Source organism: Eleutherodactylus coqui, chromosome 8 (assembly GCF_035609145.1).
Source record: "Eleutherodactylus coqui strain aEleCoq1 chromosome 8, aEleCoq1.hap1, whole genome shotgun sequence".
NCBI lineage: Eukaryota > Metazoa > Chordata > Amphibia > Anura > Eleutherodactylidae > Eleutherodactylus > Eleutherodactylus coqui.
The window spans coordinates 200,742,755-200,766,121 of record NC_089844.1 but is presented as its reverse complement, the minus strand read 5'-3'; the positions used below and the strand labels follow the sequence as shown (position 1 = coordinate 200,766,121).

At 46.7% G+C, this 23,367-nt stretch overlaps 1 protein-coding gene and 1 pseudogene across 1 annotated transcript; both read left to right on the top strand.

The window, feature by feature from the left end:
- Positions 1-12: 12 nt before the first annotated feature.
- The window catches only part of LOC136577350 (sulfotransferase 1C2-like), a 63,029-nt pseudogene continuing 39,674 nt past the window's right edge, over positions 13-23,367 (top strand).
- On the top strand, positions 18,830-20,165 carry LOC136577414 (sulfotransferase 1C4-like). Its single transcript, XM_066577311.1, has 3 exons — positions 18,830-18,835; positions 19,633-19,813; positions 19,896-20,165. The coding sequence occupies exons 1-3, from the start codon at positions 18,830-18,832 to the stop codon at positions 20,006-20,008; spliced, it is 300 nt and encodes a 99-aa protein (XP_066433408.1). The 3' UTR covers positions 20,009-20,165.

Here is a 23,367-nt window from a genome sequence, read left to right as displayed (position 1 = left end):
TATATAGGCTACAGCCATGGCTAATCGTCCTGCGATGAAGGTGGTCGGTGGGATGCCCCTCCTAGGGCCTTTTGCAGAAAACTGGGAGAGTGTTCAGTGTTTCCAGGCCAGAGAAGAGGACTTGCTGATTGCTACATACCCGAAATCTGGTGAGACTGAGGAACTTTATACACAGGGGCGTCCCTATCCTTGTCAGTCCCAGAGTCTCTGCTCTTCAGGTAGTAGCACTGCTGGCTGGGGTATCGGTATGTGGCACCGCTCCTCTTCCACCGTCCTTGTAGCTTCACCAGGCTTGTTGCGGGTCTGACTTGTCGCTACCTCTGACCTACCCTATAAACCTGCCCTTGTGTGCTCTGCCCCGCTCCTGAGTGCTTCATAATACCATCTTTAGGCTGCCTGTCCACGGGCGTTGCGGTATCCTGTGGCAGATCTCTGCCACCTGGGAGCAGGGGCTGTCAGACGGATCTCCGCTGTCAGCCTATCTGACAGATAGGCTGACCGCAGAAAATCGCAGCAAATCACAGCATGTGGGGGCCACGCGCCAGTTTTATAAATAAAATCTGCACGTGGGCATTGGCCCTCAGGTATAGGGAGGGGGGAAAAAGGGCCTGGGGGGGGGGAGGGCGGACGGCCCAAGCTGAACTTTTGCACCCGGGCCCGTGGTACGCCTTTAGGTATGCCCCTGGTTCACTGCGTTCCCTGCGGCCGAATTATCACTACAGGGAATACAATCCAAACCCGCCCATGGACCACCAGCCTTATGCCTGCATCACACGAATGTATTTGCAAAGTGTTTGCACGTACAATATGTAGTGAATAGAACCCATTGACTTGAATGGGTTTGTTTGCATAAACGCATCTGGTGTCCACGGGCGTGATGCTGGCGGTAAATCGCTGGCAAATCACGCTGTCTGAAGCTTTCGCGAATAGTTGTGATTCTCCATGGTCAGCCTAGCTGTCAGATAGGCTGACAGCGGTAATCCGTCTACCGTTTCCTGCGGCGACCGCAATGCCCGTGGACAGGCAGCCTAAGCTGCTTGACACATGGTGATTTCCACACTGGTGTGGAAGACTGGGGCAGGCAGAATAGAGAAGCTTCCTGGTCTCGGTCGGGTGCAGGGGCTATTTAGGAGGCTGCCGGCAGGGCGGGTTCCTCCTGGTCAGCTGCTGAGCACCCTTGGCGGTGAGTGACATGCCAGCCGTTTCCTCCAGTACGGCTGAGCTGTGTCCATGGTGTGCTTGATGGCAGGAGACGTACCTGGCTTGGTGTGGAATTATCTCTCTAGCATAACTGCACTTAACAACAAAAGTTACAGACTGTTTTCAATAACTGAAGTCGTAGAGCAGTAACCCATGACTATTGGCACCGTGCACAGTGTCAATTCCCACAACTCCTCTAATTACCATTGACAACGGGGACCTTCACATGACCATGCTCAATAGATGTTGACTCTTTACAGGTACCACTTGGGTGAGCAAGGTTGTGGACTTAATGCTCCAAAATGGAGATGTTGCAAAAAGCCAACGTGGAGCCATATTTGAGCGGGTGCCCTTTCTGGAGTATGCGGTGCCTGACATGTCGTCAGGTAAGTGGTGCCAATAAAGTTATTTTACAGTGTTTTTTGGGGTTTGAATTTCCCAATAAATGAGCAGGTAACACCAAAACCTTAATGAACCATCGGCCTTGTAGGAGTCCATGTCTTATGTTGTCATCACATTCCTTCATACATAAGTCCAACTTGTCACCTCTTCCTCAGGAACGGAGATCCTTGATGCTATGGACTCTCCCCGCGTGATTAAAACTCATTTACCCGTGCACCTCCTGCCAAGCAGCTTCTGGTAGAAGAAGTCCAAGGTAGTGAGTTCTTTGTAGACCACAGCTGATCTCACTGGAGTCTGGTTTGATATGGAGTCTTGATTTCCTTCACTTTGGTGTGAATCCCCGTTTTTCCTCCCCTTATAGCCAGGCCTTTTACATTTTCCCTCCCATGCTATAATGGCTGGCCTATAACTCTTGCTGTAGTTCTTGATTTATCAGTATAGAAGGCTTGTATGATGAGGTCTACCTCTCTCTAGATAACAGGCTGGTCCATATAACAGGTCGGTCTTTCCTTCTTTACAGCCTGATTCTTTTGCTATCTGTCTTCCCTTAGAACCTGGTCTGTTTTTTTGCAGTGCCTATTGGAAGAGTCTGGTCCATTTCTTGCTTGAGCAAAATCTGTCTTGTAGAGTTTGGTCCCCCTACTACAATGTATCCAGGTCTATTGGACTTGCTGTAGAACCTAATCTGCCTACTTGCCTGCAAACAGCCTATATAAAGAGTTGCACAGTCTCTTTTTCCCTTTAAAGCAGGGGTGTCAAACTCCTTTTCACCGAGGGCCACATCAGGCTTATAGTGACCTTCAAAGGGCCGATTGTAAGACAGTATAGTGAGGTCCTGTTCACACCAGCGTATTTGCGTACAAAATATGCAGTGAATAGAAGCCATTGATTTCAATGAGTCATTCACATGAATATAGATTTTCACAAAGCATGACCTATTATGTTACATACTACGTACCGCAATAGGCCATTAAAGTGAATGGGCCGCGCAAATACATGGTGAATGCGCAGGAAACCTGTGTATTCACTGCTTATTTGCGCACCATTTCAGTGGGCCCATCTGCGTGTTTTTTTTTTCTCTATTGTGGAAATACGCAGTGTATTTGTACGACCGAAACACTATTACGCCCTCGTGAACGAGCCCTAATGGTGACACACTCACCTCCCTCTCCCCCCTATAGTGGTCGCAGTAGTCATAGTGACTCTCATAGTAGCCCCAGTAGTAACAGGGTACCCCCACAGTAATAGTAACCCCCCATAGTAATAAATCCCCGTCAGTAATATTAACCCCATAACAATATTAACCCCAACCCATATACTTCCTCCTTGCTGTCAGCACCGCTCCTCCTCTGCTCGCGCTGAGCCTGGATGCACACTGACGTCAGCGTGTAGCCTGGCACACTTCCTCCCTGAGTCCTCTCCTGCGGAACTGAGGAGCAGAGGACTCAGGGGAGGAGGATCCTGCCTGCACACTGACGTCAGAGTGTGCGCCAGAATCAGCGCTGCCAACGTGATTTCCAGTGGGGAGCTACAGCACCCCAGCTGGTAATCACTACAGTGGTGAGCGTCTGTCGGCACGCCGCGAGCCACATAAAATGAGGCAGCGGTCCTTGTGTTTGATACCTGTGCCTTAAAGGCACTGTTTTGTTTTGTTTTTTGCTTCTCCAACTTACAAAAAATCTTAACTCTTATTTTTCCAACAATGTGGCTGTCTGAGGGCTTATTTTTGTGGGGCAAGTTATATTTTTCAATTCTACTATTTTTAATGTATCATTCACATTAATGTAAACATTTATATATGGTGTAAAATGGAAGAAGACACTATTTCAATATCTTTGGTGGGAGGGAATTGTTTTTACAGTGTACACACAGCGGCAAAAATTACATGATAACTTTATTCCATGGGTCAGTAGGATTACGACGATACCAAATTTATACATATATAATTTTATTTTTTTATTTTTTTTTGTGGGATGAACTGCAGATTCTATTGATACCATTTTGGAGTTCATACGACTTTTTGATCACTTCATTAAGTTTCTACTTGGAGATGGGATGACCAATAGAAGTGCAATTTTGCCTTTTTTTATTTATTAGTATTTAAATGTTTATTATGTTCACCATGTAGTGTTGATGTGAGGAGAGAGAACCGACCCCAACTTCTTAAAAAAAAAAAAAGCAGGTACCCATTCACAATACAGGTGTTTTTCTATGCGGCCATCCGACTCTAGGATCACCGCACAGAGGTGCTTGATTGTGACACCCATGCGTATGTGGGGTGTATCTAGGCTAAGCCTTTTCTGGAGTAACTGCCTGCCAAAGAGTCTGTGGGGGGACTCCTTACCCCCCCCCCTCCTCCTCTGGACTGTATTGATCCTGTGTATCCTCCCTACCTCTGAGCTATAGCCTGTCAGTACGTCAAGTGACTTGTACCTGTAATACCTGTTCAAGTCTTTTTTCAGGTAAAAGTTATACTGGGCCTTAACTGTTCCTAAGGACTCGAGGTTATATATCTATATCTTTCTCTGTGTTTATTACTCCGCCGCATAGAATAATGGTATGTGGGAACGGTTGCATCACAAGTGATATCTACTACAACACCCACACACACCACTATCATCCCCTTTATTGGCACTCCCAGCCAAAGGAGTGTTGAAGCCTGGCATGCAATCTACACTGGCCTTGGCAGCATGTCATCCCTCTGGGACCAGAGCATGGCGAGTGACACGTCAGCACTTAACCTTCCCAGGTCTTCACGTTAGCCAGGTGCCCAGGGTCACCCCTCTGGAGTGTTGCACAATCCCATCACTGCGGGGCCATTCGGGACCCCTAATGCCGATTGGGTCATTTGAATTCCGCTGTCAAAAGTGGTGTGACTGCTGCTTGCAGTTGTTGTGGATGGTGTCAGAGGTAGTTGGCCCTCGCTGTGTATGGAGCAGGATCGGCTCACCATCCATACAAACCCCGCCGCTGCTGGGCGTATATGTATGCCATTTAGTGTCAAGGAGTTAAGGTGGTCATACACGTTCAATAGCTTTCTCCCCTTCTGTAGACCCTGATCACCCCCTGCTCCTATACCCAGGGCCATCTCTCTTGCGTAGAGCCTGGTTCATAACTCAATGTGTTCCCTCATCAGGCCGATCACATCTCTATCTCTAGTTCGCCCTCCTTTCATGGCAGAATCAGTAACTTCTTGTCGCCTTTTCTCCCTGCAGATAATTTACGTGGCTCGAAACCCTAAGGATGTATTTGTGTCATATTATCACTTTTATCGCATGTCCTATGTGCACCCAGATCCGGGGACGCTTGAAGAATATCTAGAAGATCCTAAAAGGAACAGGTACAAGTAATGTATCCTCTCATTATGCTGGTAGCATAAGGGTTAACTCCTATAGGGGTCTGCAGTAGGGGAACTGGACTGCAGCCTTCTCTGGTGCAAGGAAATGCTTCCTCTACCAAACACATACCAGTTACTAAACCGGTGGTCTGCAGCCTGTGAGACCCCCGCTGTTATAGAATTACGACCCTCAGCAGGCACCTTCTAGATGTCCTGTCCATGCTCATACTTGTCCTTTCTCCCATAGTTGCCTTTGGGCCATGGAGTGACCATGTGAAGTGCTGGTGGAAGATCAGACAGCAGAAGGACGTCCTCGACCTGTTCTACGAGGACCTGTTAGAGGTAGCAATAGATATTTACTCATCCTAGGTATCCATTGTGGATTAGATCCGAGTGCAGAGCACCCTGGAAATGACCAAGATAATGTTCACTTTATATTAGACAGACGGGGGTTAGCCAAATCAGTAGCTATATTGTGCACACCAGGGGCCGATTACGGTTACCAAGGGTCTTGGCCTGTCTGGAAACTGTGGACCCCCAAGGAGTCTAAAGTTCTATAATAATCTGATATTTACTACAGAGACAATACCAGAACCAAGCTCATTCCATAGATACGATAACAGAACCAAGATATCTACATACCAACCTCTAAACAAGAAAAAAAGGACCCACCATGATCACATAGTATCACCATATAGTAACTAATACCACCATAGTGTTACTAAAGTAAGACCACTGCAAAGATCAGTACTGCTAATAGTGAAACTATATAAGAGCCAAATAATACCGCCATACTGTTACTGAGAAAAATCTATATATATAAAATTGAATGTATGTCTGTCTGCGTGCGTGCGTGCGTGCGTGCGTGCGTGCGTGTTTGTCCTTTATGCGCTACTACACCATTCATCCGATCGCCATGAAACTTTGGGAAGTTGTTAAGTACACTCCTGGGAAGATTATAGGCATAGTACAAATATCCTACGATAAATGGCGCGCGAGCGTCGTCGAAAGTTACGCCCCCCCCCCACGTAGATCGAATAAGTAAGCCACCTGCTATTGTGATGTCATCACTGATGTCATCAACATCGGACGCCCTTGAACATGCCCCAACATGTTCTATAAAGCTGCATTGTGATGTCATTAAGGCTCTATTATGACACGTACAGCTTGGAACCACTAGAGCACGCCAGCCAATTACCATTGGAGTTGGAAGTGGGTAAACAAGTACTAGGATATCTTCCTAAGAAGCCACAGCAGCCGGATAAATTGTATGTTCCACCCAACGGCTATTTTATTCAGCCCGCAAGGGGGAAGCAGCGGCCTACAAAATCTAATTCTCTCATTTCCTGATGTCATAGATAGATAGATAGATAGATAGATAGTAGACTGTATGCAATAACCCAGATAGATAGATAGACTGTATGCAATGACACGTACAGCTTGAAACCATAAATACTAGAGCACGCCAGCCATTTACAGTCAGTCTCCATTGAAGTTGGAAGTGGGCAAACATGTACTAGGCCAGTGATGGCGAACCTTTTAGGGACCGAGTGCCCAAACTACAACCCAAAACCCACTTATGTATCGCAAAGTGCCAACACGTCAGGGGGCGGGGCTTATCACAACGTATGATTTTACCCCCGTCGTTCTAAAAAGGACAAGGCTGTTTCAGAATAGACCGGGTGCAGATTCTGACTGCTTTTTGGACGCGGAAATACTGCAGAATGTGCTCAGCGGAGATTTCTGTGGAAAATTCTGCAGCATTTCCGCATCTAAAAAGCAGTCAAAATCTGCACCCGGTCTATTCTGAAAGAGCCCTGCCCATTTCTGCCACATGTACACATACCCCAGCGGTAATAGTGACACCTTCACCCCAGCGATAATAGTGACATCCCACAGCAGTAATAATAGTGACACTCCCCCCATTAGTAATAAGAGTGACATACCCCAGCGGTAAACCTCAGTGGTCGCTGCTGCCGTCATCTATATATATAAAATTGAATGTATGTCTGTCTGCGTGCGTGCGTGCGTGCGTGCGTGCGTGTTTGTCCTTTATGCGCTACTACACCATTCATCCGATCGCCATGAAACTTTGGGAAGTTGTTAAGTACACTCCTGGGAAGATTATAGGCATAGTACAAATATCCTACGATAAATGGCGCGCGAGCGTCGTCGAAAGTTACGCCCCCCCCCCACGTAGATCGAATAAGTAAGCCACCTGCTATTGTGATGTCATCACTGATGTCATCAACATCGGACGCCCTTGAACATGCCCCAACATGTTCTATAAAGCTGCATTGTGATGTCATTAAGGCTCTATTATGACACGTACAGCTTGGAACCACTAGAGCACGCCAGCCAATTACCATTGGAGTTGGAAGTGGGTAAACAAGTACTAGGATATCTTCCTAAGAAGCCACAGCAGCCGGATAAATTGTATGTTCCACCCAACGGCTATTTTATTCAGCCCGCAAGGGGGAAGCAGCGGCCTACAAAATCTAATTCTCTCATTTCCTGATGTCATAGATAGATAGATAGATAGATAGATAGTAGACTGTATGCAATAACCCAGATAGATAGATAGACTGTATGCAATGACACGTACAGCTTGAAACCATAAATACTAGAGCACGCCAGCCATTTACAGTCAGTCTCCATTGAAGTTGGAAGTGGGCAAACATGTACTAGGCCAGTGATGGCGAACCTTTTAGGGACCGAGTGCCCAAACTACAACCCAAAACCCACTTATGTATCGCAAAGTGCCAACACGTCAGGGGGCGGGGCTTATCACAACGTATGATTTTACCCCCGTCGTTCTAAAAAGGACAAGGCTGTTTCAGAATAGACCGGGTGCAGATTCTGACTGCTTTTTGGACGCGGAAATACTGCAGAATGTGCTCAGCGGAGATTTCTGTGGAAAATTCTGCAGCATTTCCGCATCTAAAAAGCAGTCAAAATCTGCACCCGGTCTATTCTGAAAGAGCCCTGCCCATTTCTGCCACATGTACACATACCCCAGCGGTAATAGTGACACCTTCACCCCAGCGATAATAGTGACATCCCACAGCAGTAATAATAGTGACACTCCCCCCATTAGTAATAAGAGTGACATACCCCAGCGGTAAACCTCAGTGGTCGCTGCTGCCGTCATCTATATATATAAAATTGAATGTATGTCTGTCTGCGTGCGTGCGTGCGTGCGTGCGTGCGTGTTTGTCCTTTATGCGCTACTACACCATTCATCCGATCGCCATGAAACTTTGGGAAGTTGTTAAGTACACTCCTGGGAAGATTATAGGCATAGTACAAATATCCTACGATAAATGGCGCGCGAGCGTCGTCGAAAGTTACGCCCCCCCCCCACGTAGATCGAATAAGTAAGCCACCTGCTATTGTGATGTCATCACTGATGTCATCAACATCGGACGCCCTTGAACATGCCCCAACATGTTCTATAAAGCTGCATTGTGATGTCATTAAGGCTCTATTATGACACGTACAGCTTGGAACCACTAGAGCACGCCAGCCAATTACCATTGGAGTTGGAAGTGGGTAAACAAGTACTAGGATATCTTCCTAAGAAGCCACAGCAGCCGGATAAATTGTATGTTCCACCCAACGGCTATTTTATTCAGCCCGCAAGGGGGAAGCAGCGGCCTACAAAATCTAATTCTCTCATTTCCTGATGTCATAGATAGATAGATAGATAGATAGTAGACTGTATGCAATAACCCAGATAGATAGATAGACTGTATGCAATGACACGTACAGCTTGAAACCATAAATACTAGAGCACGCCAGCCATTTACAGTCAGTCTCCATTGAAGTTGGAAGTGGGCAAACATGTACTAGGCCAGTGATGGCGAACCTTTTAGGGACCGAGTGCCCAAACTACAACCCAAAACCCACTTATGTATCGCAAAGTGCCAACACGTCAGGGGGCGGGGCTTATCACAACGTATGATTTTACCCCCGTCGTTCTAAAAAGGACAAGGCTGTTTCAGAATAGACCGGGTGCAGATTCTGACTGCTTTTTGGACGCGGAAATACTGCAGAATGTGCTCAGCGGAGATTTCTGTGGAAAATTCTGCAGCATTTCCGCATCTAAAAAGCAGTCAAAATCTGCACCCGGTCTATTCTGAAAGAGCCCTGCCCATTTCTGCCACATGTACACATACCCCAGCGGTAATAGTGACACCTTCACCCCAGCGATAATAGTGACATCCCACAGCAGTAATAATAGTGACACTCCCCCCATTAGTAATAAGAGTGACATACCCCAGCGGTAAACCTCAGTGGTCGCTGCTGCCGTCATCTATATATATAAAATTGAATGTATGTCTGTCTGCGTGCGTGCGTGCGTGCGTGCGTGCGTGCGTGTTTGTCCTTTATGCGCTACTACACCATTCATCCGATCGCCATGAAACTTTGGGAAGTTGTTAAGTACACTCCTGGGAAGATTATAGGCATAGTACAAATATCCTACGATAAATGGCGCGCGAGCGTCGTCGAAAGTTACGCCCCCCCCCCACGTAGATCGAATAAGTAAGCCACCTGCTATTGTGATGTCATCACTGATGTCATCAACATCGGACGCCCTTGAACATGCCCCAACATGTTCTATAAAGCTGCATTGTGATGTCATTAAGGCTCTATTATGACACGTACAGCTTGGAACCACTAGAGCACGCCAGCCAATTACCATTGGAGTTGGAAGTGGGTAAACAAGTACTAGGATATCTTCCTAAGAAGCCACAGCAGCCGGATAAATTGTATGTTCCACCCAACGGCTATTTTATTCAGCCCGCAAGGGGGAAGCAGCGGCCTACAAAATCTAATTCTCTCATTTCCTGATGTCATAGATAGATAGATAGATAGATAGTAGACTGTATGCAATAACCCAGATAGATAGATAGACTGTATGCAATGACACGTACAGCTTGAAACCATAAATACTAGAGCACGCCAGCCATTTACAGTCAGTCTCCATTGAAGTTGGAAGTGGGCAAACATGTACTAGGCCAGTGATGGCGAACCTTTTAGGGACCGAGTGCCCAAACTACAACCCAAAACCCACTTATGTATCGCAAAGTGCCAACACGTCAGGGGGCGGGGCTTATCACAACGTATGATTTTACCCCCGTCGTTCTAAAAAGGACAAGGCTGTTTCAGAATAGACCGGGTGCAGATTCTGACTGCTTTTTGGACGCGGAAATACTGCAGAATGTGCTCAGCGGAGATTTCTGTGGAAAATTCTGCAGCATTTCCGCATCTAAAAAGCAGTCAAAATCTGCACCCGGTCTATTCTGAAAGAGCCCTGCCCATTTCTGCCACATGTACACATACCCCAGCGGTAATAGTGACACCTTCACCCCAGCGATAATAGTGACATCCCACAGCAGTAATAATAGTGACACTCCCCCCATTAGTAATAAGAGTGACATACCCCAGCGGTAAACCTCAGTGGTCGCTGCTGCCGTCATCTATATATATAAAATTGAATGTATGTCTGTCTGCGTGCGTGCGTGCGTGCGTGCGTGCGTGCGTGCGTGTTTGTCCTTTATGCGCTACTACACCATTCATCCGATCGCCATGAAACTTTGGGAAGTTGTTAAGTACACTCCTGGGAAGATTATAGGCATAGTACAAATATCCTACGATAAATGGCGCGCGAGCGTCGTCGAAAGTTACGCCCCCCCCCACGTAGATCGAATAAGTAAGCCACCTGCTATTGTGATGTCATCACTGATGTCATCAACATCGGACGCCCTTGAACATGCCCCAACATGTTCTATAAAGCTGCATTGTGATGTCATTAAGGCTCTATTATGACACGTACAGCTTGGAACCACTAGAGCACGCCAGCCAATTACCATTGGAGTTGGAAGTGGGTAAACAAGTACTAGGATATCTTCCTAAGAAGCCACAGCAGCCGGATAAATTGTATGTTCCACCCAACGGCTATTTTATTCAGCCCGCAAGGGGGAAGCAGCGGCCTACAAAATCTAATTCTCTCATTTCCTGATGTCATAGATAGATAGATAGATAGATAGTAGACTGTATGCAATAACCCAGATAGATAGATAGATAGATAGATAGACTGTATGCAATGACACGTACAGCTTGAAACCATAAATACTAGAGCACGCCAGCCATTTACAGTCAGTCTCCATTGAAGTTGGAAGTGGGCAAACATGTACTAGGCCAGTGATGGCGAACCTTTTAGGGACCGAGTGCCCAAACTACAACCCAAAACCCACTTATGTATCGCAAAGTGCCAACACGTCAGGGGGCGGGGCTTATCACAACGTATGATTTTACCCCCGTCGTTCTAAAAAGGACAAGGCTGTTTCAGAATAGACCGGGTGCAGATTCTGACTGCTTTTTGGACGCGGAAATACTGCAGAATGTGCTCAGCGGAGATTTCTGTGGAAAATTCTGCAGCATTTCCGCATCTAAAAAGCAGTCAAAATCTGCACCCGGTCTATTCTGAAAGAGCCCTGCCCATTTCTGCCACATGTACACATACCCCAGCGGTAATAGTGACACCTTCACCCCAGCGATAATAGTGACATCCCACAGCAGTAATAATAGTGACACTCCCCCCATTAGTAATAAGAGTGACATACCCCAGCGGTAAACCTCAGTGGTCGCTGCTGCCGTCATCTATATATATAAAATTGAATGTATGTCTGTCTGCGTGCGTGCGTGCGTGCGTGCGTGCGTGTTTGTCCTTTATGCGCTACTACACCATTCATCCGATCGCCATGAAACTTTGGGAAGTTGTTAAGTACACTCCTGGGAAGATTATAGGCATAGTACAAATATCCTACGATAAATGGCGCGCGAGCGTCGTCGAAAGTTACGCCCCCCCCCCACGTAGATCGAATAAGTAAGCCACCTGCTATTGTGATGTCATCACTGATGTCATCAACATCGGACGCCCTTGAACATGCCCCAACATGTTCTATAAAGCTGCATTGTGATGTCATTAAGGCTCTATTATGACACGTACAGCTTGGAACCACTAGAGCACGCCAGCCAATTACCATTGGAGTTGGAAGTGGGTAAACAAGTACTAGGATATCTTCCTAAGAAGCCACAGCAGCCGGATAAATTGTATGTTCCACCCAACGGCTATTTTATTCAGCCCGCAAGGGGGAAGCAGCGGCCTACAAAATCTAATTCTCTCATTTCCTGATGTCATAGATAGATAGATAGATAGATAGTAGACTGTATGCAATAACCCAGATAGATAGATAGATAGATAGATAGACTGTATGCAATGACACGTACAGCTTGAAACCATAAATACTAGAGCACGCCAGCCATTTACAGTCAGTCTCCATTGAAGTTGGAAGTGGGCAAACATGTACTAGGCCAGTGATGGCGAACCTTTTAGGGACCGAGTGCCCAAACTACAACCCAAAACCCACTTATGTATCGCAAAGTGCCAACACGTCAGGGGGCGGGGCTTATCACAACGTATGATTTTACCCCCGTCGTTCTAAAAAGGACAAGGCTGTTTCAGAATAGACCGGGTGCAGATTCTGACTGCTTTTTGGACGCGGAAATACTGCAGAATGTGCTCAGCGGAGATTTCTGTGGAAAATTCTGCAGCATTTCCGCATCTAAAAAGCAGTCAAAATCTGCACCCGGTCTATTCTGAAAGAGCCCTGCCCATTTCTGCCACATGTACACATACCCCAGCGGTAATAGTGACACCTTCACCCCAGCGATAATAGTGACATCCCACAGCAGTAATAATAGTGACACTCCCCCCATTAGTAATAAGAGTGACATACCCCAGCGGTAAACCTCAGTGGTCGCTGCTGCCGTCATCTAGATATATAAAAACGTAGTATGTATGTATGTCTGTCTTCGCAGCAACGCGCGAACATGCCCCAACATGTTCTCATAAGCTGCATTGTGATGTCATTAAGGCTCTATTATGACACGTACAGCTTGGAACCACTAGAGCACGCCAGCCAATTACCATTGGAGTTGGAAGTGGGTAAACAAGTACTAGGATATCTTCCTAAGAAGCCACAGCAGCCGGATAAATTGTATGTTATAGATAGATAAGTGCCAACACGTCAGGGGGCGGGGCTTATCACAACGTATGATTTTACCCCCGTCGTTCTAAAAAGGACAAGGCTGTTTCAGAATAGACCGGGTGCAGATTCTGACTGCTTTTTGGACGCGGAAATACTGCAGAATGTGCTCAGCGGAGATTTCTGTGGAAAATTCTGCAGCATTTCCGCATCTAAAAAGCAGTCAAAATCTGCACCCGGTCTATTCTGAAAGAGCCCTGCCCATTTCTGCCACATGTACACATACCCCAGCGGTAATAGTGACACCTTCACCCCAGCGATAATAGTGACATCCCACAGCAGTAATAATAGTGACACTCCCCCCATTAGTAATAAGAGTGACATACCCCAGCGGTAAACCTCAGTGGTCGCTGCTGCCGTCATCTATATATATAAAATTGAATGTATGTCTGTCTGCGTGCGTGCGTGCGTGCGTGCGTGCGTGTTTGTCCTTTATGCGCTACTACACCATTCATCCGATCGCCATGAAACTTTGGGAAGTTGTTAAGTACACTCCTGGGAAGATTATAGGCATAGTACAAATATCCTACGATAAATGGCGCGCGAGCGTCGTCGAAAGTTACGCCCCCCCCCCACGTAGATCGAATAAGTAAGCCACCTGCTATTGTGATGTCATCACTGATGTCATCAACATCGGACGCCCTTGAACATGCCCCAACATGTTCTATAAAGCTGCATTGTGATGTCATTAAGGCTCTATTATGACACGTACAGCTTGGAACCACTAGAGCACGCCAGCCAATTACCATTGGAGTTGGAAGTGGGTAAACAAGTACTAGGATATCTTCCTAAGAAGCCACAGCAGCCGGATAAATTGTATGTTCCACCCAACGGCTATTTTATTCAGCCCGCAAGGGGGAAGCAGCGGCCTACAAAATCTAATTCTCTCATTTCCTGATGTCATAGATAGATAGATAGATAGATAGTAGACTGTATGCAATAACCCAGATAGATAGATAGATAGATAGATAGACTGTATGCAATGACACGTACAGCTTGAAACCATAAATACTAGAGCACGCCAGCCATTTACAGTCAGTCTCCATTGAAGTTGGAAGTGGGCAAACATGTACTAGGCCAGTGATGGCGAACCTTTTAGGGACCGAGTGCCCAAACTACAACCCAAAACCCACTTATGTATCGCAAAGTGCCAACACGTCAGGGGGCGGGGCTTATCACAACGTATGATTTTACCCCCGTCGTTCTAAAAAGGACAAGGCTGTTTCAGAATAGACCGGGTGCAGATTCTGACTGCTTTTTGGACGCGGAAATACTGCAGAATGTGCTCAGCGGAGATTTCTGTGGAAAATTCTGCAGCATTTCCGCATCTAAAAAGCAGTCAAAATCTGCACCCGGTCTATTCTGAAAGAGCCCTGCCCATTTCTGCCACATGTACACATACCCCAGCGGTAATAGTGACACCTTCACCCCAGCGATAATAGTGACATCCCACAGCAGTAATAATAGTGACACTCCCCCCATTAGTAATAAGAGTGACATACCCCAGCGGTAAACCTCAGTGGTCGCTGCTGCCGTCATCTAGATATATAAAAACGTAGTATGTATGTATGTCTGTCTTCGCAGCAACGCGCGAACATGCCCCAACATGTTCTCATAAGCTGCATTGTGATGTCATTAAGGCTCTATTATGACACGTACAGCTTGGAACCACTAGAGCACGCCAGCCAATTACCATTGGAGTTGGAAGTGGGTAAACAAGTACTAGGATATCTTCCTAAGAAGCCACAGCAGCCGGATAAATTGTATGTTATAGATAGATAGATAGATAGATAGATAGATAGATAGATAGATAGATAGACTGTATGCAATAACCCAGATAGATAGATAGATAGATAGATAGATAGATAGATAGACAGACTGTATGCAATGACACGTACAGCTTGGAACCATAAATACTAGAGCACGCCAGCCATTTACAGTCAGTCTCCATTGGAGTTGGAAGTGGGCAAACATGTACTAGGCTATCTTCCCAAGAAGCCACAGCAGCCGGATAAATTGGATGTTCCACACAACGGCTATTTTATTCAGCCTGCAAGGGGGAAGCAGCGGCCAACAAAACCTCAGTGGTCGCTGCTGCCGTCATCTATATATATAAAATTGAATGTATGTCTGTCTGCGTGCGTGCGTGCGTGTTTGTCCTTTATGCGCTACTACACCATTCATCCGATCGCCATGAAACTTTGGGAAGTTGTTAAGTACACTCCTGGGAAGATTATAGGCATAGTACAAATATCCTACGATAAATGGCGCGCGAGCGTCGTCGAAAGTTACGCCCCCCCCCCACGTAGATCGAATAAGTAAGCCACCTGCTATTGTGATGTCATCACTGATGTCATCAACATCGGACGCCCTTGAACATGCCCCAACATGTTCTATAAAGCTGCATTGTGATGTCATTAAGGCTCTATTATGACACGTACAGCTTGGAACCACTAGAGCACGCCAGCCAATTACCATTGGAGTTGGAAGTGGGTAAACAAGTACTAGGATATCTTCCTAAGAAGCCACAGCAGCCGGATAAATTGTATGTTCCACCCAACGGCTATTTTATTCAGCCCGCAAGGGGGAAGCAGCGGCCTACAAAATCTAATTCTCTCATTTCCTGATGTCATAGATAGATAGATAGATAGATAGATAGTAGACTGTATGCAATAACCCAGATAGATAGATAGACTGTATGCAATGACACGTACAGCTTGAAACCATAAATACTAGAGCACGCCAGCCATTTACAGTCAGTCTCCATTGAAGTTGGAAGTGGGCAAACATGTACTAGGCCAGTGATGGCGAACCTTTTAGGGACCGAGTGCCCAAACTACAACCCAAAACCCACTTATGTATCGCAAAGTGCCAACACGTCAGGGGGCGGGGCTTATCACAACGTATGATTTTACCCCCGTCGTTCTAAAAAGGACAAGGCTGTTTCAGAATAGACCGGGTGCAGATTCTGACTGCTTTTTGGACGCGGAAATACTGCAGAATGTGCTCAGCGGAGATTTCTGTGGAAAATTCTGCAGCATTTCCGCATCTAAAAAGCAGTCAAAATCTGCACCCGGTCTATTCTGAAAGAGCCCTGCCCATTTCTGCCACATGTACACATACCCCAGCGGTAATAGTGACACCTTCACCCCAGCGATAATAGTGACATCCCACAGCAGTAATAATAGTGACACTCCCCCCATTAGTAATAAGAGTGACATACCCCAGCGGTAAACCTCAGTGGTCGCTGCTGCCGTCATCTATATATATAAAATTGAATGTATGTCTGTCTGCGTGCGTGCGTGCGTGCGTGCGTGCGTGTTTGTCCTTTATGCGCTACTACACCATTCATCCGATCGCCATGAAACTTTGGGAAGTTGTTAAGTACACTCCTGGGAAGATTATAGGCATAGTACAAATATCCTACGATAAATGGCGCGCGAGCGTCGTCGAAAGTTACGCCCCCCCCCCACGTAGATCGAATAAGTAAGCCACCTGCTATTGTGATGTCATCACTGATGTCATCAACATCGGACGCCCTTGAACATGCCCCAACATGTTCTATAAAGCTGCATTGTGATGTCATTAAGGCTCTATTATGACACGTACAGCTTGGAACCACTAGAGCACGCCAGCCAATTACCATTGGAGTTGGAAGTGGGTAAACAAGTACTAGGATATCTTCCTAAGAAGCCACAGCAGCCGGATAAATTGTATGTTCCACCCAACGGCTATTTTATTCAGCCCGCAAGGGGGAAGCAGCGGCCTACAAAATCTAATTCTCTCATTTCCTGATGTCATAGATAGATAGATAGATAGATAGATAGATAGATAGATAGATAGATAGATAGTAGACTGTATGCAATAACCCAGATAGATAGATAGATAGATAGATAGATAGATAGATAGACTGTATGCAATGACACGTACAGCTTGAAACCATAAATACTAGAGCACGCCAGCCATTTACAGTCAGTCTCCATTGAAGTTGGAAGTGGGCAAACATGTACTAGGCCAGTGATGGCGAACCTTTTAGGGACCGAGTGCCCAAACTACAACCCAAAACCCACTTATGTATCGCAAAGTGCCAACACGTCAGGGGGCGGGGCTTATCACAACGTATGATTTTACCCCCGTCGTTCTAAAAAGGACAAGGCTGTTTCAGAATAGACCGGGTGCAGATTCTGACTGCTTTTTGGACGCGGAAATACTGCAGAATGTGCTCAGCGGAGATTTCTGTGGAAAATTCTGCAGCATTTCCGCATCTAAAAAGCAGTCAAAATCTGCACCCGGTCTATTCTGAAAGAGCCCTGCCCATTTCTGCCACATGTACACATACCCCAGCGGTAATAGTGACACCTTCACCCCAGCGATAATAGTGACATCCCACAGCAGTAATAATAGTGACACTCCCCCCATTAGTAATAAGAGTGACATACCCCAGCGGTAAACCTCAGTGGTCGCTGCTGCCGTCATCTAGATATATAAAAACGTAGTATGTATGTATGTCTGTCTTCGCAGCAACGCGCGAACATGCCCCAACATGTTCTCATAAGCTGCATTGTGATGTCATTAAGGCTCTATTATGACACGTACAGCTTGGAACCACTAGAGCACGCCAGCCAATTACCATTGGAGTTGGAAGTGGGTAAACAAGTACTAGGATATCTTCCTAAGAAGCCACAGCAGCCGGATAAATTGTATGTTATAGATAGATAGATAGATAGATAGATAGACTGTATGCAATAACCCTGATAGATAGATAGATAGATAGATAGATAGATAGATAGATAGATAGATAGATAGATAGATAGATAGATAGATAGATAGATAGATAGACAGACTGTATGCAATGACACGTACAGCTTGGAACCATAAATACTAGAGCACGCCAGCCATTTACAGTCAGTCTCCATTGGAGTTGGAAGTGGGCAAACATGTACTAGGCTATCTTCCCAAGAAGCCACAGCAGCCGGATAAATTGGATGTTCCACACAACGGCTATTTTATTCAGCCTGCAAGGGGGAAGCAGCGGCCTACAAAACCTCAGTGGTCGCTGCTGCCGTCATCTAGATATATAAAAACGAATGTATGTATGTCTGTCTGTCTTCGCAGCAACGCGCGACGGGTACGCTAGTCTAGATATATAAAAACGAATGTATGTATGTCTGTCTGTCTTCGCAGCAACGCGCGACGGGTACGCTAGTACTATATAAAGACCAATATTGCCGCTATATAATGGTAGATATCCGCTCTAGACAGGCTCTCTGCAGACCATATCAGTAATTACAGTACCGTTACCTCTAATGATAACAGGTTATGTCCTCTCTGACTGGAGTTGTTCACTTTCCCTTTTCTTCTCCATCCGACCCAGAATACCAAGATGACTTTACCAATTCCCCATAATGTCCCCTCTGTGGCCCTGCTTCCTAGTAGTGTCCCTTCTAAGGCCCAGCTTCCTATTAATGCCCAAATTTGTAATATTGCCCCATCTATGGCCCTAATTCCTAGTTGTCCCCACTGTGGCCCCAGTTACTACTAGTGTCCCCTCTGTGGCCCCATCTGCTTATAGTGCCCCTTCTTTGATTCTGCTTACTAAAGTGCCCAGCCGCCACCCAATACAGGCTTCAGCCTAACAATCCCACATGCGTTGCGCTGTCTGTTGCTTGATGCTGAGCGCTCTATGTAGAGTTTAACATGTCTCCTCTCTCCCGTCTCCTGCGGTCAGTACAGTGACCCAGGAAGCAGCAATGTTATAGCACCCCTGCTGCGCAGTATGAAGGTACATTTAGTCACCGAGTAACCTTTGGTTTCATAGAATTGCACAGTCCCTGTTAGTAGTGATGGGCCGGCCGCTAACGAGCCGGCTCCTGTAAGTAAACGATGGGGGGGGGGGGAGTAGGACTTCATGGAGCGGTGCCACACACCCATAGATGCCGCTCTAAGCCCACATAACCTGCAATGATGACAGTTTTTTTCGCTTTTTGCTGAGCCAGATCATTTAGCTCAGTTCAACAAGAAGAAGACGCTCGCTGTTCAACTAGTCCCAACTGGGGTCGTTACTGCGCAGAAGAGAATTTCAAGTTATCCACTAACCACATGATAGGGAATAACTGATTAATGGGGGTCTCACCTCTGAGACCCCCGCCAATCTTGAGAACAGGACTCCCATGTCCTGCTCTCCTGTCCTTATGGGGATCGCTTCTCTCCCCGCAGTGACGTCACTCTGAATGCAGCATTGGCTGCTCATGTGCGGTCAGTACTCCATTTACTTCAATGGGGCTGATGGAAATACCCGAGCGAGAAGTGAATGTATCACTGGTATACTTATATGACCAGCGCTTCATTCAGTCTCTTCCTTACTGGGGGGTGCAGTAACATCGCACTGAGGAGGATGGGGGACATGAGACCCATCGATCAGCAAGTTACACTTTGCCCTGTGGATAGGGAATAACTTGAAATTCTTGTACAGCTCCTTTAATGATACTCTACAAATTCTGTGCAACTTTCTTACCCTTGACGTACCCTTGGATGAGGGGTTGAGGCGGTTTTCTAAACTTCTCCATCTGCTTGGTACAGGACTCAAAACGTGAGATCTGGAAGGTGATGAAGTACATGGGGAAGTATCTACCTGAGGATGTTCTGGAGAAGATCCACCAGCGTACAACCTTCAAGACCATGAAGGAAAACCACATGGCCAACTACAGCTCCATCCCGACCCATGTTATGGACCACGAGGTCTCTCCTTTCATGAGGAAAGGTACCGTCTATTTCCGCGTTACTATTAACTACTGATAGCGTGTTACTTATGGTCACTAAATCCTGCACTTCTGCCTTTCTAGGAATTTGCGGCGACTGGAAGAACCATCTCACTGTGGCTCACAATGAATTACTTGATGCCTGTTATAAGAGGGAGATGTCTGACACCGACCTGACCTTCCGCTTCAAGGTCTGAGTCAATGACCTGCTGACTGTCTCCCTTCCATTCCCAGTCTCTGCCCGCATTGCACATGGACAGACATCCTAAAGAATACTATTACTGCCCCATGACTTCTTATCACCTTTTCTTCTGTATTTACCCCGTTCCAAAAATAAAGACATTTCATGATTTATAGCAGTGAAGGAATACGTCTTCTGGCAGGTAAATGGCAGCCAATTTGTGTACGGGTCATTGCTTAAAGTCTAGGCTGGGTGCGAGGAGGTAACAGCGCTGTCGGGCTTTCGGCACCTTAATGACCCCCACACCTGATTAGGTCTGTAGTGGAGATTACCTTCATCATTAATACACGCACTAGCTGTCTGATGCTGCGTGCGATTTGCACCGTATAGCTTTTTTACTCCTTCTCCTGGCTCCAGTGCTCGGAGTACAGCGAGTACCGGGGAGAGGAGGAGTAACGAAGCTATGCGTGTAACATTGCCAGACTGCTATTGTGTGTATTAATGATGAAGGCAATCTCTACCATGGATCAGATACCAGTTCTGGGGTGATAAAGGGAGTTCTGTTACTAGATGGGGCCACACAGAGGGTCCAATTATTAGGTGGGGCCACTAAGGGTGAATCTTTGTAGAGGGATCCCTTTTACTAGATGGGCCTACACAGAGGGTCCAATTATTAGGCGGGACCACAGAGGGTGTCTCATTATAAAGGTGGGTCTACATAGTGGGATCTCTATTACCAAGTGGGGCCACATAGGGGATCCCTATTCCCGAGTGTCAGGAAAATACTGAATGTATGAATATTTAGATTCAATTTCATTTTAATTCCTTCAGTCAGGAGTATACAGTGTGTGATTCTTTCAGACATGACTTCTGAACCATCATTGTTGTGGACCGAGAGCCAAGGCAGATAGTCGTGTCTGGGGAGAGGTATTTATTGGTGTATGCACACACCAGAATCAACATGTTGAGTGTGTAGTTTGAGATATATCTTGTCTTGGGTAGAGAGACGTACAATGGATGGGGGTAAGTGGTGAGTCCCTATTACCTAGTGGGGCCATGCATAGGGGGGTAGTCCCTATTACCCAGTAGGGCCATGCATATGGTGAAGGGGGGTCCCTGTTATCGAGTGGGGCAATACATTGGGGGGGGGGACCCTATTACCGAGTGGGGCCATGCATATGGGAGGGGAAACCCTATTACCGAGTGGGGCCATGCATATGGGAGGGGAAACCCTATTACTGAGTGGGGCAATGCATATGGGAGGGGAGACCATATCACTGAGTAGGGCCATGCGTGGAGGGAGTCCCTATTACGAGTTGGGCTATGCATGGGGGCAGGGAAGTCCCTATTACCGAGTGGGGGCATGCATGGGGGGGTGTCCCTATCACCTAGTGGGGCCTACATATAGGGGAGGGAGGGGAGTCCCTATTACCGAGTGGGGCTATGCATATGGGGGGGGGGGATGTAAGTCCCTATTACCGAGTTGGGTCATTCAGGGGGTAAGGGGGAAGTCCCTATTATCTAGTGGGGCCATGCATATGGGGGAGAGGGGGGAGGGAGTTCCTTTTACCAAGTTGGGTTATGCATATGGGGGTGGGGGAGTCCCTAATAATGAGTTGGGTCATTTATGAGGGGTAAGGGGGGTGTCCCTATTACCGAGTGGAGCAATGCATACGGGAGAGTCCCTATTACCGAGTGGGGCCATGCATATGGGGGGTGGGGGTGGGGGTGAAGAGTCCCTATTACAGAGTTGGGTCATTAATGGGTGGTAAGGGGGGGGGGGGAGTCCCTATTACTGAATGGAGCCATGCATATGGGGTATCCGTATTACCAAGTGGGGCCATGCATATGAGGGGGGTCCCACACATTTGTTACCTCTAAAGCAGTATCCTAGGGTGTCCGTGTATATGAGGTAATTGTCACATCCATAAGAGGGACTGAGTCTTTATTGAGCCCATGTAAGAAAAGACAACGTTTCGGTTGCTAACTGCTTTGTTAAGCCAATATGTGGTTTATTTACATTGGCGGGAGTCCCTGTTATCTAGTGAGGCCATGCATGTGGAGGATGGGTGAATCCCTATTACTGAGTGGGGAAATGCATATGGGCGGGGTCCCTATTACCTAGTGGGGCGATGCATATAGGGATGGGGAAGGGGGGGGAGAAAGACCCTATTACTGAGTTTGGTCATTTGAGGAAAGGGGGGGGGGGGGGGAGTTCCTATTACCAAGTGGGGCCATGAATATTGGGGGGGGGGAAGTCCCTATTACCGAGTGGGGTCATTTATGGGGGGGTAAGGAGGGAGTCCCTATTACTGAGTGGGCCATGCATGGGGGAGGGGGGGTTCCTATTACAGAGTGGGGCCATGCATATGAGAGTGTCATAATTACCCAGTAGGGGCATGCATATGGGGAGAGGGAGTCCCTATTACGGAGTTGGGTCATTCATGGGGGGTAAGGTGAAAGTCCCTATTCTCTATAGAGAGAAGAAAACCGTATATGGACGATTCCAAGCTGAAATGTCACCTGTGATCACTGGAGGTAACTGCACTGTAATGACTATCACTGTAGAGAGCTGTTAATTGAGTACATTATATGGTGACTGCATTATTTATAGGTAAACTAGAACAGATCCGCTGTACCTAAGCCTGCCACATTATAAGGTGGTTATATAGGGTGAGTTTAATATGTTCTTCTTTCCTGTAGTTCAAAATCAGCGCATATACATATTTATTCCCCTACCTCATGTTTTGAACAGATGACACGAAGAGTTAAAAGGTATAGAGCAGCCCTATAAAAGGGTCCTAAGCCCCTCCCCCTTTGTGTATTTTAAAAGAAGGTACCAGAAGCATTAACTAAAAAAAAACTTGATTGGGAGGGAAGTTAAGTGCTGCTGTTTGGAGTACAGCAACAAAGGCCAGCATAATAAATTCTACCATCTCAAACAGCAGCTCATATATATTATATATATATATATATATATATATATTAGTGTGTATGTATATTATAGCACAATTTCTTAAGGGTGGGAAATACCAAAAATTTTATATTGAAGGTCCAACGGAAGATTCTTTCCTTGCTGAGAAGTCTAGTCTATAATGGCAAATGAAGGTATTAAAGGGGTTGTCCCGCGCCGAAACGGGTTTTTTTTTTTTTCAACCCCCCCCCCCCCGTTCGGCGCGAGACAACCCCGATGCAGGGACTGAAAAAAAAAACGCTCAGCGCTTACCTTAATCCCCGCGCTCCGGTGACTTCTATACTTACCGGCTGAAGATGGCCGCCGGGATCCTCTTCCTCCGTGGACCGCAGCTCTTCTGTGCGGTCCATTACCGATTCCAGCCTCCTGATTGGCTGGAATCGGCACGTGACGGGGCGGAG